The sequence below is a fragment of the Brassica napus genome, chromosome C3 (assembly GCF_020379485.1).
Source record: "Brassica napus cultivar Da-Ae chromosome C3, Da-Ae, whole genome shotgun sequence".
Classification (NCBI taxonomy): domain Eukaryota; kingdom Viridiplantae; phylum Streptophyta; class Magnoliopsida; order Brassicales; family Brassicaceae; genus Brassica; species Brassica napus.
Window position 1 is genome coordinate 1,991,606 of NC_063446.1, and position 14,602 is coordinate 2,006,207.

At 39.2% G+C, this 14,602-nt stretch overlaps 3 protein-coding genes and 1 pseudogene across 4 annotated transcripts; 3 read left to right on the forward strand and 1 right to left on the reverse strand.

Annotated features, from left to right (window-relative positions):
* Window positions 1-594: 594 nt before the first annotated feature.
* On the forward strand, window positions 595-7,189 carry LOC106384957 (annotated as a pseudogene).
* Window positions 7,190-7,268: 79 nt separating this feature from the next.
* LOC111204263 (transcription elongation factor SPT4 homolog 1-like) lies at window positions 7,269-8,817 on the forward strand. The gene is made up of 5 exons (XM_022698570.2): window positions 7,269-7,410; window positions 7,497-7,588; window positions 7,832-7,887; window positions 8,344-8,405; window positions 8,532-8,817. Exons 1-5 carry the CDS (start codon window positions 7,315-7,317, stop codon window positions 8,580-8,582), a joined length of 357 nt encoding a protein of 118 aa, XP_022554291.1. The 5' UTR covers window positions 7,269-7,314; the 3' UTR covers window positions 8,583-8,817.
* LOC106384952 (pyruvate kinase, cytosolic isozyme-like) lies at window positions 8,763-11,832 on the forward strand. Of its 2 annotated transcripts, none has more exons than XM_013824879.3 (4): window positions 8,763-8,998; window positions 9,260-9,575; window positions 9,658-10,119; window positions 10,824-11,832. In XM_013824879.3, the coding sequence occupies exons 2-4, from the start codon at window positions 9,318-9,320 to the stop codon at window positions 11,634-11,636; spliced, it is 1,533 nt and encodes a 510-aa protein (XP_013680333.1). In that variant the 5' UTR covers window positions 8,763-8,998; window positions 9,260-9,317; the 3' UTR covers window positions 11,637-11,832. The 2 variants fall into 2 exon arrangements, with proteins under 2 accessions (XP_013680333.1, XP_013680334.1); XM_013824880.3 differs by having other exon boundaries at window positions 8,996-9,167.
* LOC106384953 (calumenin-A-like) lies at window positions 11,785-14,526 on the reverse strand. Its single transcript, XM_013824881.3, has 8 exons — window positions 13,946-14,526; window positions 13,281-13,483; window positions 12,979-13,081; window positions 12,820-12,885; window positions 12,566-12,739; window positions 12,386-12,482; window positions 12,162-12,301; window positions 11,785-12,081 (listed from the first exon to the last, which is right to left on the reverse strand). The coding sequence occupies exons 1-7, from the start codon at window positions 14,326-14,328 to the stop codon at window positions 12,173-12,175; spliced, it is 1,155 nt and encodes a 384-aa protein (XP_013680335.3). The 5' UTR covers window positions 14,329-14,526; the 3' UTR covers window positions 11,785-12,081; window positions 12,162-12,172.
* Between the last annotated feature and the right edge of the window lie 76 nt (window positions 14,527-14,602).

Consider the following 14,602-nt stretch of genomic DNA (forward strand, 5'->3'; position numbering starts at 1 on the left):
TTTTTATTTTACATCTCTTATTTTTTAAAAATATTTATATTGATGTTACACATACTTTAAAATCATAAGTATATATATATATAATTATGGAGAAAATGATTTGATATTCATTTAAAATGCATGTCAAACTTTTTGTTTCATGTATTAACAAAAGTTACATTTAAAGTTTAAAAACAATACCCAAATTAATATCTATCTGTTTTTGAAATATTATTTCCAAACCTATTAATCATTCAATTTATAAAAAAAAAAATCAGTTAAGTGAAATCTATATTTTTAAATACAAGAAACTTAAAAAATGAAAAAATATTTTTTTTCTTTTAAAATCTAAATATCTGAACCCGATTCAAAATAACTGAACCCGAACTAAAAATACCAGAACCCGAACTAAAAATACCCTAACCCGAACTAAAGTACAGAAATACCCGAACGGGTTCTCTATCCCTATACCGAAATACCCGACCCGAGCCCGAACGCTCTAAGACTCAATAAAGCCCAATATTAGGGACAGCGTTATGGGCCCATTATGTTCAGGCCCACTAATTTAGGCCAACTTAGGGGAGCGATGAATATTTACGTAGTTCTATGGAAGTGAAAAATCCATTGTTCCGTCTTGCTTGAATTAAGAATGGGAGAAGTGGCTGCTCAGATTCCGACGAGTTTCGGCCACGAGCTCAGGGCTTGTCGTCGATGCCGCCTTGTCAAAACCTACGATCAGGTATCGTGGATTCTCTCTCTCTTTCTCGCTTTGGTTTGCGTGTTTCTTTCGTTGTAATCTGGTTTCTACAACAGATTATGGATTTTGGGTGCGAGAATCGTCATTTCTTCAAGCTAGACGAGGATCCTGAGCTTATCGTCGATGTTACCACCCTTAACTTCAACGGGTACTTAACTTAATTTTGAATTTACTGGGCACTGTTCATAAAGTCTATACTTACTGATTAGATACTATTGTTAATTCCTCATTGATAAGCGAGCTATCTGATAATGTCACTCTACCACTATAAGCAACCTAACTTATCGTATCCTGCTTATAATTTTGTTTCCAACGATTCCGCGCGCATTGGCGGTTAATTTACTTTTCCACTCTCAATAAATAGCAGATCGTCACCCACAACAGCAACCGAAGAGGAAAATAAAACGAACTCTCTCTACTACTCGCTCTCGCTCTTGCTCGCGTTCCCAGATTCTTCGATCGGCGAAACCTTTAGTCATCTAATCTCCGCAGGTACTTCTCCCACTACGTTCTTCGTCCTCTTCGCTCTATTCCATTTTTGCTGGAGTATCTTGTTAGTTAGCGCATGATCGTTTAATGTATGTGTGTTGATCTCGTTCGCAGAGCTGCTGTGCAGTGATGGCTACTCTCGAGAAGGATCTTATGTTCTTGATTCTTCAATTTCTCGATGAAAAGAAACACAAGGAAACTGTTCACAGGTTTCCTTTCCCATCCAATCTTTTTTCAAATTGGGAATTGGGAATCCTGATTAATTATGATTAGTGTTAAACAGATTGGAATCGGAGTCTGCTTGTTACTTCAACATGCGTTACTTTGAAGAACTTGTGGCTCAAGGCAAGTGGGACGAAATGGAGAAGTATCTTTCTGGATTCACCAAGATTGAGGATAACAAACAGTCCATGAACATCTTCTTTGAAATCCGAAAGCATAAGTATCTTGAAGCATTAGATAAGTAAGTATAAAGCTTCATATTTTTGAGTAGTTTTAGCTAAGCTTAGTGGTGTATGAGTCTCAATACTTTTTCTATTTAATCTGCAGGCGTGATCATGCAAAAGCTTTGGACATATTCTTCAAGGATCTGAAGGTGTTTGAATTAGAAACTTATAATAAAGATCTCTTCAAGGAAATGTCCCTGCTTTTGACAGTGGATGACTTGAGGTTCTCACAATGTTGACCCTTGCAACATTTTTTCAGCTGATATAGATTATCTATTCATACTGTTACATCAACTTTCAGAGCCAACCCGAAACTCTCCACGTACGGGGATACAACGTCGGGAAGGGGTCAGTTGTTTCGTGGATTAGAGAAACTGATAAAGGCTAATCCACTTCTCCGCGACAAACTTCAGTTTCCTGTTCTTGAGACTTCAAGGCTGCGTACTCTAATCGGGCAAAGGTGCTTGAAACTTGTTCTGTTATCTAATTTAGTCAAAATGTGTTTTCTCAAATGATTAAAACTTGGGATTAACTCGATTTTCTCATAGTTTAAACTGGCAGCATCATCTATGTAAGAATGCTATGCCAAATCCTGACATCGAAACTCTGTTTGTGGACCATACTTGCGACCAACCGATTACTGTAAGTGCCGACTGATTATGTTCTCTTTACTACTCTATGGAAATGCGTTTGTTTTATGCTCAAGTTTGCCACATGTTCCATGGACAGATTTTTCGGCCTGTTCCACGTGCAACAATCCCACCTTCTCTTTTAGAATGGATCTCTAATCCAGGTTGTGTATTTATTCTGAATGCTTTTTTTTTACGTTTTCTGAAAGATCTGCTTTATCATAACTACATCTGCCAATGCTATATTATCTTACCATTTTACTTTATTTATCTGAAAGATCTGTTTTGAAATCCGTTTCATTTGAATAATTTTGTTTAACTTGAAACCTTGTGTTAGCTGCTATTTTAGTGGGCCCTCAGACTCCTTCTGGTCATATGGAAAATCAAACTGCTGATTCTGACAATCCTTTGAAGAGGTCAAGGCCGTCTGGAACCTCACAGGAGGTACTTATGAATAAGTAATCTCTGTTATGTATCCCAGAGTTGAAGTTGATGATATTAGAGTTTATATAATCTATAGAGAGAACTGGGATTTTCAGTTTTAGGTTTTCTACTTGTAAAAATGTGGCAGAAGAGCTTAAGAGATATCGTTTCCATTCCAAGCATTCTTTTCTTAGTGGGAATGTTCTTGGGTGATTTGTAATGATTTTTTTTTCAGGTGGGTAATATTTCGCCAGTTCCATATTCTGGCCAGCCCCATGGACGTAATACAATATCACTTGATGAGTTTCCCAAGGTAGTTGTTACAACTCTTCCTCAGGGTTCACCTGTCACGAGCATGGACTTCCATCCATTTCAGCAAATTTTACTACTGGGTATGTCCTATAAAACCATACTCTCAAACGTGCAGATTCTGTAATGTCATTTCTTGCTTTTTGGTTTTTATTTTTATCGATTAAGGGTACTGAGATATACGTTGTCAGTTGGTACAATTGGTGGTGATGTTTTCCTGTGGGACGTGGGTGCTCGTCAAATGATTTCGGAGAAGGGATTTGAAGTCTGGAAGCTTGATGCTTGTTCAAAAGAATTGCAGGTTTACCTTTCACTTTTTGGACATTTTCTTCCTTTCCAAGAAGAAGTGCTTTTAACTCTTTTGAATTCGTGGACAGGCATCTTTTAATGATGATGAGAGGGCATCGGTAAATCATGTGGCATGGAGTCCTGACGGATCTCTAATTGGTATAAGCCAACTGTTCTCAGAATTGTTAAGGTTATTCCCAGAATCGATACAGTCCTAACACGTGGAAAATATTCACATTGTTTTAATATTTCAGGCGTTGCATACTCAAAAAACATCGTCCATATCTATTCCTTTGATGGGGGCAATGACATACGCAATCATCTGGAGGTTCATTTTACCAGTTACTCCTTTCATTAATATCATACCAGCCTCCCTATGTTCAGCATAGCTTTACATTTTGGTTTTACTCTTTCCTCTGACTCCAGATTGAAGCTCATACAGGAAGTGTTAACCATCTTGCATTTTCATATCCTAACGAACAACTATCTGTTGTTACTTGTGGCGATGACAGACTCATTAAGGTTTGTGTTTCAGACCATCTATGTTCTGTTGTCACGTTAATGGTTGGGCATGACTTACATGAACTAAAATAATCCAAAGGTTTGGGACGCTTTTACGGGGGCTAAACGGTTAACTTTTGAGGGCCATGAAGCTCCTGTGCTCTCTGTTTGTCCTGACCAGAAGAAAAATATTCAGGTAATAAGAGTTGTTTCTTTGGTTGTTTTTGGAACGTACAATCAGTCTCATACGGTTGCCATGATTCATTTGTCTGTCATGACACCGAGTACCCTTGGATTACAATTGTCGACTGACTGAATGAATGTAGTGTGTATACATTTTACTATTTAGACTAGCATCCCCTATACTAGAAGTTTTCTCTAATGCATTCTAGATCGTACAGGTTATCTTGTCAACAGCAACTGATGGAGAAATAAAAGGTTGGTCTTATGATGATGTGGGTGCGAGTGTTACCTATGACGCACCTGGCCATTCTTCGACCAGAATGGCATTCAGCAGTGATAGAGCAAGGTTCATCCAACTTTCTCAAAAAATTTCAGCAAAGCATTGGCTGTTATCTTTTCCTTCGATGTATAAAAACAATAACATGTAACAGGTTGTTTTCCTGTGGTACAAACAAAGAAGGAGAGTCATTCTTAGTCGAGTGGAAGGACGGTAAAGGCTCCATAAAAAGAACATATCAAGGCCTTGGACAACGTGCTGTAGGGATTGTACAATTTGACACGACCAAGAATAGATTCTTAGCTGCTGGCGATGAGTCGACTATCAAAATTTGGGACATGAACAACACAAATCTTCTGACAACTATTCATGCAAATGGTGGCTTACCGGTAATATTACCTAATGATCGTGGCCTCTAGCTATTTCTACTACTTCCATACTAGCAGCTAATTACTTGTGGAAAACCTGCAGGCTTCTCCTTGTGTTAGATTTAATAGGGAAGGAACACTTTTAGCTGTATCAACCAGTGACTATGGTGTTAGAATTCTCGCTACTGATGATGGATTTAGGTTGCTGAGAACAGCAGAAAATCGCACGCTTGCCTTTAAGGTATATTTTCTTGGATACTATCTCTGTGGACATTGTATGCAATTTGTGAACACATTCTGGTGTGCAGGTTCCTGGAGGTGGAGGTGGTGGTTTTGGTTCTTCGAGTGCAAATGCAGGAATAACTATGGCAGATCAATCTACCTCTTTTGCAGCTATGAAGGTGAATTAAAGTCTGAATTTGGATGTGTATCCGTGTAGTACGCCAAATATATGGTGTATGATTAAACAGTTTTTGTTATTCAGAAAAATGAAGTGCGAACTCTGCCTCTTGGGAAGCCCAGAACCTCTAATGTTTCGAATGAAGGATCTACAACCTGGAAAGTTACAGAGATTACAGAGCCATCTCAGTGCTATTCCTTGATTCTCCAGACAAAGTGACAGACACGAAGGTACTATTATAGTTAAAACATGGTTCTATCTACAAGCTAGATGTTTATCTCTAAAGTTAACATTTACAAGTGAAGAGTTATAATCTTGTTACTTGACTTAGATATATCTTGTAGTGATCCTGCGGATGATCAGTGCTTACTCATGTTTTCTCTGGTGGGAGTTTCAGGTTTCCAGATTAATATACACAAATTCTGGATCTGGAGTATTAGCCTTGGCATCTAATGCAGAGCACAAGTTGTGGAAATGGCAGAAGAGCGATCCTAATTTGGATGGAAAGGTATCCTTGGCTCCTTGTTTTAGTAGTTTCCTTGTACATTGTCTACTGTGAGTTGCATATTTGTTGTTTCTTGCTTATAGACATTATTATTTGCTTATAGGCAACGACTAATGCACATCCAGTATTATGGAGACCTAACAGTGGGATTATTATGATCAATAAGACAAGTGATACAAACCCGGAAGAGGCTATTCCTTGTCTTGCCCTCTCAAAGAATGACTCCTACCTTGTGTCAGCTTCAGGGAGGGAAATCTCTTTGTTCAAGATGGCGACCTTCGAGGTGACTAACCGTATCTTCCTTGTAAAATTTCATTAAAGATGTGAAAAAGTTTAATGCTCTAATATGATGTATTATCTAACCTATAGACTGCAGCGACGTACATGTCTCCACCTCCTGCAGCAACATTCCTTGCGTTTCTTCCTTCAGACTATAATATCATTGGCATTGGCTTCAAGGATTCATCTATCCGAATCTACAATCTTCAAACTGACGAGGTATTGCCTGGAATGAAGTTATGATGGTTAGTTTCTGTGGTAAAAGTCCTGAATATACAATGACGCTCTTGCTAGGAGAAAGGCATATTATTGAATGGTCATACGAAAAGAATAACAGGGCTTGCTTTCTCACTGGCTCTGAACATTCTAGTGTCTTCGGGTGCTGATTCACAGGTAAGAATATTGTTGTTGGGAGTTTGGTTACTCAACATTAGTAACTTGCTTTTACATATTTTTGGGGTATGTAGGTGTGCGTTTGGAGCATGGCTGGATGGGAGAAGCGAAGTAGTATGTATTTGAAAGATCCAAAAGGAAGATCAATGCCGGCTGTCTCAGATACTCGCGTGCAGTTCCATCAAAATGAGATTCATCTGTTGGTTGTCAATGAAACGCAAATAGCCATTTACGATGCTCAAAAACTTGATTGCTTGAACACGGTAATTAATAATAGCAGATTTAATAGTGTGTGTATTGCAGCAAGCAAACTCGCCGGTTTAATTTTTTTTTTTTTTAATTATTATTGTTAATGAAACAGTGGTTTCTACGGGAAGCGACTGGTCGAAGAATCACATCAGGTACATATTCAGGTGATAGCAAGTCAATCTTCGTGAGCTTTGAAGACGGTACTGTCAATGTCCTCACTGCGCCAAATCTCAGACTGAGATGTCGGATTAATCCAAGAGCTTGCTTGCCTTCGAATCCAAGGTAACTATTATTCTCTTTTTAGTCTCCAAGTATCAAATTTTAATAACTTCTGGCGTATGTATTGATGAAATGTGTGTGGTCTTTGCAGCTTAAGAGTACTAGTGATCGCAGCTCATCCGTCGGAGAGTGACCAGTTTGCAGTAGGGCTCAGTGATGGGCATGTCTATGTGGTTGAACCATCGGAATCAGAAGGAAGATGGGGAACCTCGCCTCCAGGCTCCACCTGACAACTTCAATGTTTTTGATGATAGTCTCTTTGCTTTTGTATAGGCGTTTTGATTTTAACTCGAAAGATCGCAAACCTTAGTATTTTTTGGGGTATAATTGAATATAATACAAAACCCCAAGTAAATACCTAAAAGCATCAAAAGAGACGTCTTCTTTTGTTGACAACAACACTGCACCCAACAAGTGTCTTTTGCTTCAACTCAATAAAGCCCAATATTAGACCATTTTATGGGCCTGGATCACTATGTTCAGGCCCACTTCGTTGAAACGGTGATGAGTATTTAAGTTTTTAAACGGAAGTGAAAAATTCATCGTTCCGTCTTGCTCGAATGAGAATGGGAGAGGTGGCTGCGCAGATTCCGACCAGTTTCGGCCACGAGCTCAGGGCTTGTCTTCGTTGCCGTCTCGTCAAGACCTACGATCAGGTATCATGGATTCTCTCTCTCTCTCTCTCAATCTCTCTCGCTTTGTTTATTTATCTTGCGATATATTAATATGGTTTCTACAACAGTTTAGGGATTCTGGGTGCGAGAATTGTCCATTCTTCAAGATAGAGGAGGATCCCGAGCGTATCGTCGATGTTACCACCCCTAATTTCAACGGGTATGACCTAATTTCGAATCCTCAAAATTTGAATTTACTGGACATTGTTCATATAGTCGATGCTTATTGATAAGAAGAATAATGCGTTGCAAATTGTGATTTCAATGTGGAAGTGACCTAAAGTTTGCTGCTTTTTAACTTGTTTCATGTCAAATTAAAAAAAAAAAGGTTAACAGTGAGAAAGAGAGAGGTAGTGTACATATCTGCTAATACCTCTGTTATGATTGTTTTTTGTTTTTGCAGTACAATCTCTATGATGGATCCACGTAGAAGTTGGGCGGCGAGATGGTTAAGAATTGGTATGTTAAAAGCAATTACACTTTTAACTTGTTCTCTTTGTCCAACCATTACACTTGACTTTTGATATTATTGCTACGTTCATCACATCAAGAGATTCTGTATGTGGAAATATATATTACCGACCAGTGGCGGATGCAGGAAATAATTTTGTTGGGGGCATAAATACTAACCTACAATATTTAAAATAGGTGCATATAGCTTAGGTTTTAACAAATTACACTAAATTTTCAAATGTTGTTGGGTTCAGTGGCCCCCGTCTCGTTACATGTGGCTCCGCCACTGTTACCGACCGCCAAACTCCGCTTTAGATCTCCTAGTAACGGTCGTTTGAGTGGTGACTGCATTGATAATTCTAGTTTTCTTCGTCCGGATAGTAGGCTTGATGTTGTTGTATTCTCGGAGCCTTATTTGAGACGGAAGTTAGCTCTAACACGTTGTGATATTCTTGTTTACAGGTAAATTTGCTCCTGGTTGCTACGCTCTTGCTGTCTCAGAGACACTCTCAGAGGACATGCAGGTAAATGTACTTGATCGGCTATATAATAAGCAATCCTTAGTTCTGGTTTTCAAACTCCTAAGAATAAGGGATCCATGTTTCATAACGAGTGTTCTCATTTTCTTTTATTTTTCACTTGTTGTACAGTCACTATGCCAAGAAGAGCGAGTTCAGTACATTCCGCCAAAACGCATTTGAAGCCCTTTTCATCAACTGTCTTCATGTGGACATCAGCTTCAAGAAGCCTGAGTGTGTGAATCCATGGAGGCTATCAACGGAAGTAGTTTAGTTTAACTATGTTTCATGATTTCATATCTTTGTTTTGCCAACAAAAGAACATCTCTTGCAACTCATTTGATAACCTCCGGAAAACAATATCACTAAAAAAAAAAAAAACAAATTGGATATATAAAATAATATTCTTTTTCTTATATAATTTTAAAAATTCGAGTTCACGTGGCTGTCGATACCAACTTCGTTTCACAAAAGCTAATTCAATAATAAAAATATTATTTAATACTCAAAAACAGAGTCATCACACAAGTCCAACCCGAAAAAACAAGAGGTTGTTCTTGTTCCGACACGACAACACATCCAGAATCGGAGCTAATAAGGTAAAACCTCTCTCTCTCTCTCTCCGATTTCATCTCCAATCTACCTTATGTTCTATGTCCTGGATGCAAAACTTAGATACTCCGGTTCTTTTTGAAGTGTTGACTTCCTTTAATTCTATGTTCGGTTTGCTGAGAATCTGTTGAACTGTTACGTTTGCTTCTGTGTAGAGTTAGCTACCTTCTCCTTTGGTCTAATGGATTTGTATTCTTTTGTTGATAGGTATAAGTGTTACTTATGTTCAAATTTGTTTTTCATTGCAGGGGAAGAAGAAGAAGAAATAAGTTTCCTGTGTTTAGTGGTTCTTGTCAAAGCAAAGAAATGTCGAACATAGACATTGAAGGGATATTGAAGGAGCTACCTAACGATGGGAGGATCCCAAAGACCAAGATCGTTTGCACTCTAGGACCAGCTTCTCGCACTGTTCCTATGATCGAAAAGCTTCTCAGAGCCGGTATGAACGTTGCTCGCTTCAACTTCTCTCATGGAAGCCATGAGTACCACCAGGGCACACTCGACAACCTCCGCACCGCTATGCAAAACACTGGCATTCTCGCTGCTGTCATGCTTGACACAAAGGTATTAAAAACAAAAGTCTTTCATCTATCTAACCATATTTAGAGTCAAATCAGCATCTGATTCCTCTTGTTTGAATCTGCAGGGGCCTGAGATACGTACTGGTTTCTTGAAAGATGGGAACCCTATACAACTCAAGGAAGGCCAAGAGATCACCATCACCACCGACTACGACATTCTAGGAGACGAGACGACGATCTCCATGAGCTATAAGAAGCTTCCCTTAGATGTGAAGCCCGGAAACACCATTCTATGTGCGGATGGAAGCATAAGTCTAGCGGTCCTGTCATGTGATCCAGAGTCTGGAACTGTTAGGTGCCGGTGCGAAAACACGGCGATGCTTGGCGAGAGAAAGAACGTGAATCTCCCCGGTGTCGTTGTTGATCTCCCCACTCTGACTGAGAAGGACGTTGAAGATATTATGGGTTGGGGTGTTCCAAACAGCATCGATATGATTGCGCTTTCTTTTGTCCGTAAAGGCTCGGATCTTGTTAATGTCAGGAGGGTTCTTGGTTCTCATGCTAAAAGCATAATGCTGATGTCAAAGGTACTTCGAATTCTTTCACTTGTGGCATTGCATTTTATGTAGGCCCGCGGGTTCGGTTAGTTCGGAATCTGGTTAGTTCGGGTCGGTCGAAATCGGTTTGGTTTTCGGTTAGAGTTGTTGGTTAAATTTTCGGTTTAAATTGAATAAAATCTGAAAGATCCAAGTTATTTTATTTGGGTTCGAATTTAGGTTAGTTTGGTTTAGAATTTTGGTTAAAATTGGTTCTGTTTGGTAATTTTTTTATAGAAAACCGAACTAACTGATGACTGAACCGAAAACCAACTTCTTTTTCCAAATTGAACCAAACCTTTTAATCGAACCGAAATCCAAACTTTTCGGTTCAGTCCAGCAGGTTCGGTTCAGTTTGGTTTTTGGTTAGAGTTTTTGATTAAATTTTCGGTTTAAATTGAAGAAAATCTGAAAAAACGAAGTTAATTTATTTCGGTTCGAATTTAGATTAGTTTGGTTTAGAATTTTGGTTAAAATTGGTTTTGTTTGGTAATTCTTTTTTAGAAAACCGAACCGAAACCCAACTTTCTTTTAGTAGCCGAATTGGACCAAACCTTAAAACCGAACCGAAATCCAAACTTCGAACTTTTCGGTACAGTCCGGCAGATTCGGTTCAGTTAATAACCGCAGACCTAACTTTATGTATATATTGAGGCATAGACCTGACTTTTGGTTTTGGTGTTTTATATTTGAAGGTTGAGAACCAAGAAGGAGTGATTAACTTTGATGAGATACTGCGCGAAACAGATGCATTCATGGTTGCTCGTGGTGATCTCGGGATGGAGATTCCCATAGAGAAGATCTTCTTGGCTCAGAAGCTGATGATCTACAAGTGCAACCTCGCAGGCAAACCAGTGGTCACAGCCACTCAGATGCTCGAGTCAATGATCAAATCACCAAGGCCAACGCGTGCTGAAGCCACAGACGTTGCAAACGCCGTCCTCGACGGCACAGACTGCGTGATGCTCAGCGGAGAGAGCGCAGCAGGAGCTTATCCGGAGATAGCCGTGAAAGTCATGGCCAAGATCTGCATTGAAGCAGAGAGCTCGCTTGATTACAACACGATCTTCAAAGAGAGGATCAGAGCAACTCCGGTTCCAATGAGCCCGTTGGAGAGTCTTGCATCGTCAGCTGTAAGGGCTGCGAACAAAGCGCATGCGAAGCTCATCATTGTGTTGACTCGCGGAGGTTCAACAGCTAAACTTGTAGCTAAGTACAGACCCTCTGTTCCGATTCTTTCGGTGGTTGTACCAGTAATGACCACTGATTCCTTTGACTGGACTTGTAGCGACGAGTCGCCTGCAAGACACAGTTTGATATACAGAGGGTTGATCCCTATGTTGGCTGAAGGATCTGCGAAGGCGACGGATAGCGAGTCCACGGAGGTTATCATTGAATCCGCTTTGAAGTCAGCTGTGAAGAGAGGATTGTGCAACCATGGTGATGCTGTTGTGGCGCTGCACCGTATTGGAGTTGCCTCGGTTATTAAGATCTGTGTGGTGAAGTGAAGAAATAAAAGAATGGCTCTTGGAGTGCTTATGATTGTTGGCAATCATAAACTGAGAGTTAACTTCGTTGCTTGAAATAAAGATGTACTGTTAAGACATCTCTCTCCCTTTTGTATGGATTACCACCTACTTTTGATGTACAACACTGTTTCTCTTAATAAGCTTTGCTTATAAAAGTTTAAGCATTAAGGTTTTAGTAATATAATAACATACAAAGATGGAGAAAGCAATGCATAAAAGATTGAAACAAAATGTAAAGAGAAGTATGTTTCTTTCAGATGTTTAGAATCATAAATACTATTCTAACTTCTAAATCATCAGTTAATCAGCCGCCGTGGGAGAGAGAAGATTAAACAATGAAGCCTGATGTAACTGAGATCACCTGTTCTGAAAGGGGTTGGTTGTTATAACGTATTGCGCCTGATGTTATTGCTTCCACTGTTTTCTGTAACATGCAATAGATCGATTAGTGTCTGAAGTATTAACAGATTGAATAATAAAGCCCGGGATGTGGCAGATGCTTACTCATCGTGACACTAACGAAACTCATCATGGAAGCCGTAGTCATCATCAGAGTCATCTTCGTTAAAAATGGCACTGTAGAAGACGTATGGATGCTCAATCATCTCTGCCAAAGTCAGACGTCCATCTTTGTCTGAATCCGCCTGGTAAGATAAGAGAGAACAATATAACATTTGAGCAATACAACATCAAACTAAAGCCATTTGTTTTGAAAAGTGATTATGTACCTGTGATATAATATAATCAGCTTGTTGTTTTGCGTAGTAATGCTCGGTAGGATGGATTTTACTGATGATGGGAAGCAATTCAACGTCTGATAAGTACCTGCAGAGAAGTCAGAGGAAGCTATGTTAAGGGATGCATACATAAATGTTTATCATGATGTGTACTCTTCTCAAGTTACGTACCCGTCACCGTCTTTGTCAAGCTGAGAAAACAACTGCTTTGCAGGGCCTTCAGGTAAGTCATGATAAGGATGCGTAGCGTTGTGATTGTCTTCCTCGTAGTTTCTCACAGTGTCAAAGAGTCCGTGGTAAAACTCTTCGAAACCGATCTTACCATCTTTATCTGAATCTCTTTCTCTGCAAAAGGGTAGGAGAAGAAAGCTAAAACAAGTGTTCTTTAAAAGCTATGCCAATAACATATGGATACACTACAGTACCTTACTTCCTCCTTGCACAACCATAGCAGTAGTTTATGGTTCTTGGTATCAGCAGGATGAAGAAAGCTATAGGGAAAGAATCAACCAGTAAGAGCATTATGACAAGATATATTTTTGATGAAAGGTTGCTTCTAATCAATGGGAGACAAAAACACTTACTCGTTGAACTCTGTTAAGTTCAGTAAACCATCACCATTTGCATCTGAAGCATTAAAATGCTCCTCCTTCCACCAACCCATGTTATAGCCAAATGTATCATTACCTGAAATTTTTTATAACTAAGTCATTAGCAGTCCTCCTAAGTGAGATTTTGTTTTACTCTACATGCCTAAGTCTGTTGCAAATTGCAATCAATCAGAGGTTACTAAAAGAAGAAAGCTTTCATTTATCATGATTAACTTATTCATCTAACAAGTCCTGCATGAAAATAGCAAGTAGCACACAGACTCTAGTCAGCTCACCAGAGTTGCGGACCCAAGAGGGAGGCTCATACTCAGAGAAAGAGATAAAACCATCCTTGTTCCTATCATGAACATCCATATCTCTCTGAGTCCTGTGCATGACCTCCTTAGCAGAAGACTGCATATTCCACTCAGTCAATTCACTCTCAGTCACAAACCCATCCGTAGGAGAAACATCAAGCTTCGGAAACAAAGATATCAACCTGCAAAGCACCAAATCAAACCTCAACTAATCAATGCTCTAGCCTAAGAAAATCATCACAAATGAAATTAAAGTATCAATTAACTGCTAACTAAGTAAGTACTAAACTAATCCCCCATAGCCTAAGAAAAGATCACAAATGAAATAAAAGTATCAATTTAAAAAAAAAAATCAAACTGCTAACTAGTAACTACTAAACTAATCTCCCATAGCCTGAGAAGATCACAATTCACAAATGAAATTAAAGTTTGCATTTTTAAAATTAAAACTGCAACTAGTAAGTACTAAGCTAATCCCCATAGCCTGAGAAGATCACAAAGGAAATTAAAGTATCAATTTAAAAAAAAAAAATCAAACTGCTAACTAAGTAACTACTAAACTAATCCACATAGCCTGAGAAGAAGATCACAAAGGAAATTAAAGATTGGATTTTTAAAACCAAAAGATGTGGAATTTAAAGAACCTATCGGTGACATTGAACTTCTCCTCATCATTCAAGTAATCCTCCGCATCCATAAAGTCCTCCCACTCGGGCTGCGACTCGTGACCAGGCGCAGGATCATGAGCCGCAAGCTCGGGGTGAGAATGGTCAATGTGCTGCCGCTCCCACTCCTTATCCTCGCGGCGGCGCTCCATGTCGGCGACGAGGGGGTCGAAGGGGATCGGATCGTGGCGAGTGGGTTTGAAGTTGAAGGAAGAGCGGAGTTTGAGGCGGTGGTGTTGGGTGTGACCGCCGCCGTGGTGGTGGTGGTGATCGTGGTCGGTCTTGTTCTTAGGGGAGTAGGAGACGAGGAAGAGGACGAGGATCCCTACGGTGATGTAGAGTATCACCGAAGCTTTGCTCATGCTGAATGAATGAATGAATGAATCTGAGCTTGGAAGTTGAGGTTTTTACTAGATCTGTTACAGCTGCAAGATAGAGTCTTTCTGAATAAATTTTATTTTTATTTTGGATTTATGATATATTTACATTTTAGTGTATCTCGGATTTATGAATGATCCATTTTTTTCAATATAAATAATGGTAATAAACTGTTAACCTTTACAACATTAATAACTGTGTTTTAAAAAGTTTTTATAAGCTAAAAATTATTGAAAATAACTAAGCACAGAAAATAAT

Bases quoted from the DNA above. Each gene is read 5' to 3' on its own strand.
- LOC111204263 (XM_022698570.2), top strand. From the start codon at position 7,315: ATGAGAATGGGAGAGGTGGCTGCGCAGATTCCGACCAGTTTCGGCCAC. The intron at 7,589-7,831 runs GTATGACCTAAT...TTGTTTTTGCAG, and splicing joins ACCACCCCTAATTTCAACGG to TACAATCTCTATGATGGATC. The intron at 7,888-8,343 runs GTATGTTAAAAG...TCTTGTTTACAG, and splicing joins GGCGAGATGGTTAAGAATTG to GTAAATTTGCTCCTGGTTGC.
- LOC106384953 (XM_013824881.3), bottom strand. From the start codon at position 14,328: ATGAGCAAAGCTTCGGTGATACTCTACATCACCGTAGGGATCCTCGTC. The intron at 13,082-13,280 runs GTGAGCTGACTA...AAAAAATTTCAG, and splicing joins CTCTTGGGTCCGCAACTCTG to GTAATGATACATTTGGCTAT. The intron at 12,483-12,565 runs GTACGTAACTTG...ACTTCTCTGCAG, and splicing joins CTTGACAAAGACGGTGACGG to GTACTTATCAGACGTTGAAT.
- LOC106384952 (XM_013824879.3), top strand. From the start codon at position 9,318: ATGTCGAACATAGACATTGAAGGGATATTGAAGGAGCTACCTAACGAT. The intron at 9,576-9,657 runs GTATTAAAAACA...TTGAATCTGCAG, and splicing joins CTGTCATGCTTGACACAAAG to GGGCCTGAGATACGTACTGG. The intron at 10,120-10,823 runs GTACTTCGAATT...TTATATTTGAAG, and splicing joins GCATAATGCTGATGTCAAAG to GTTGAGAACCAAGAAGGAGT.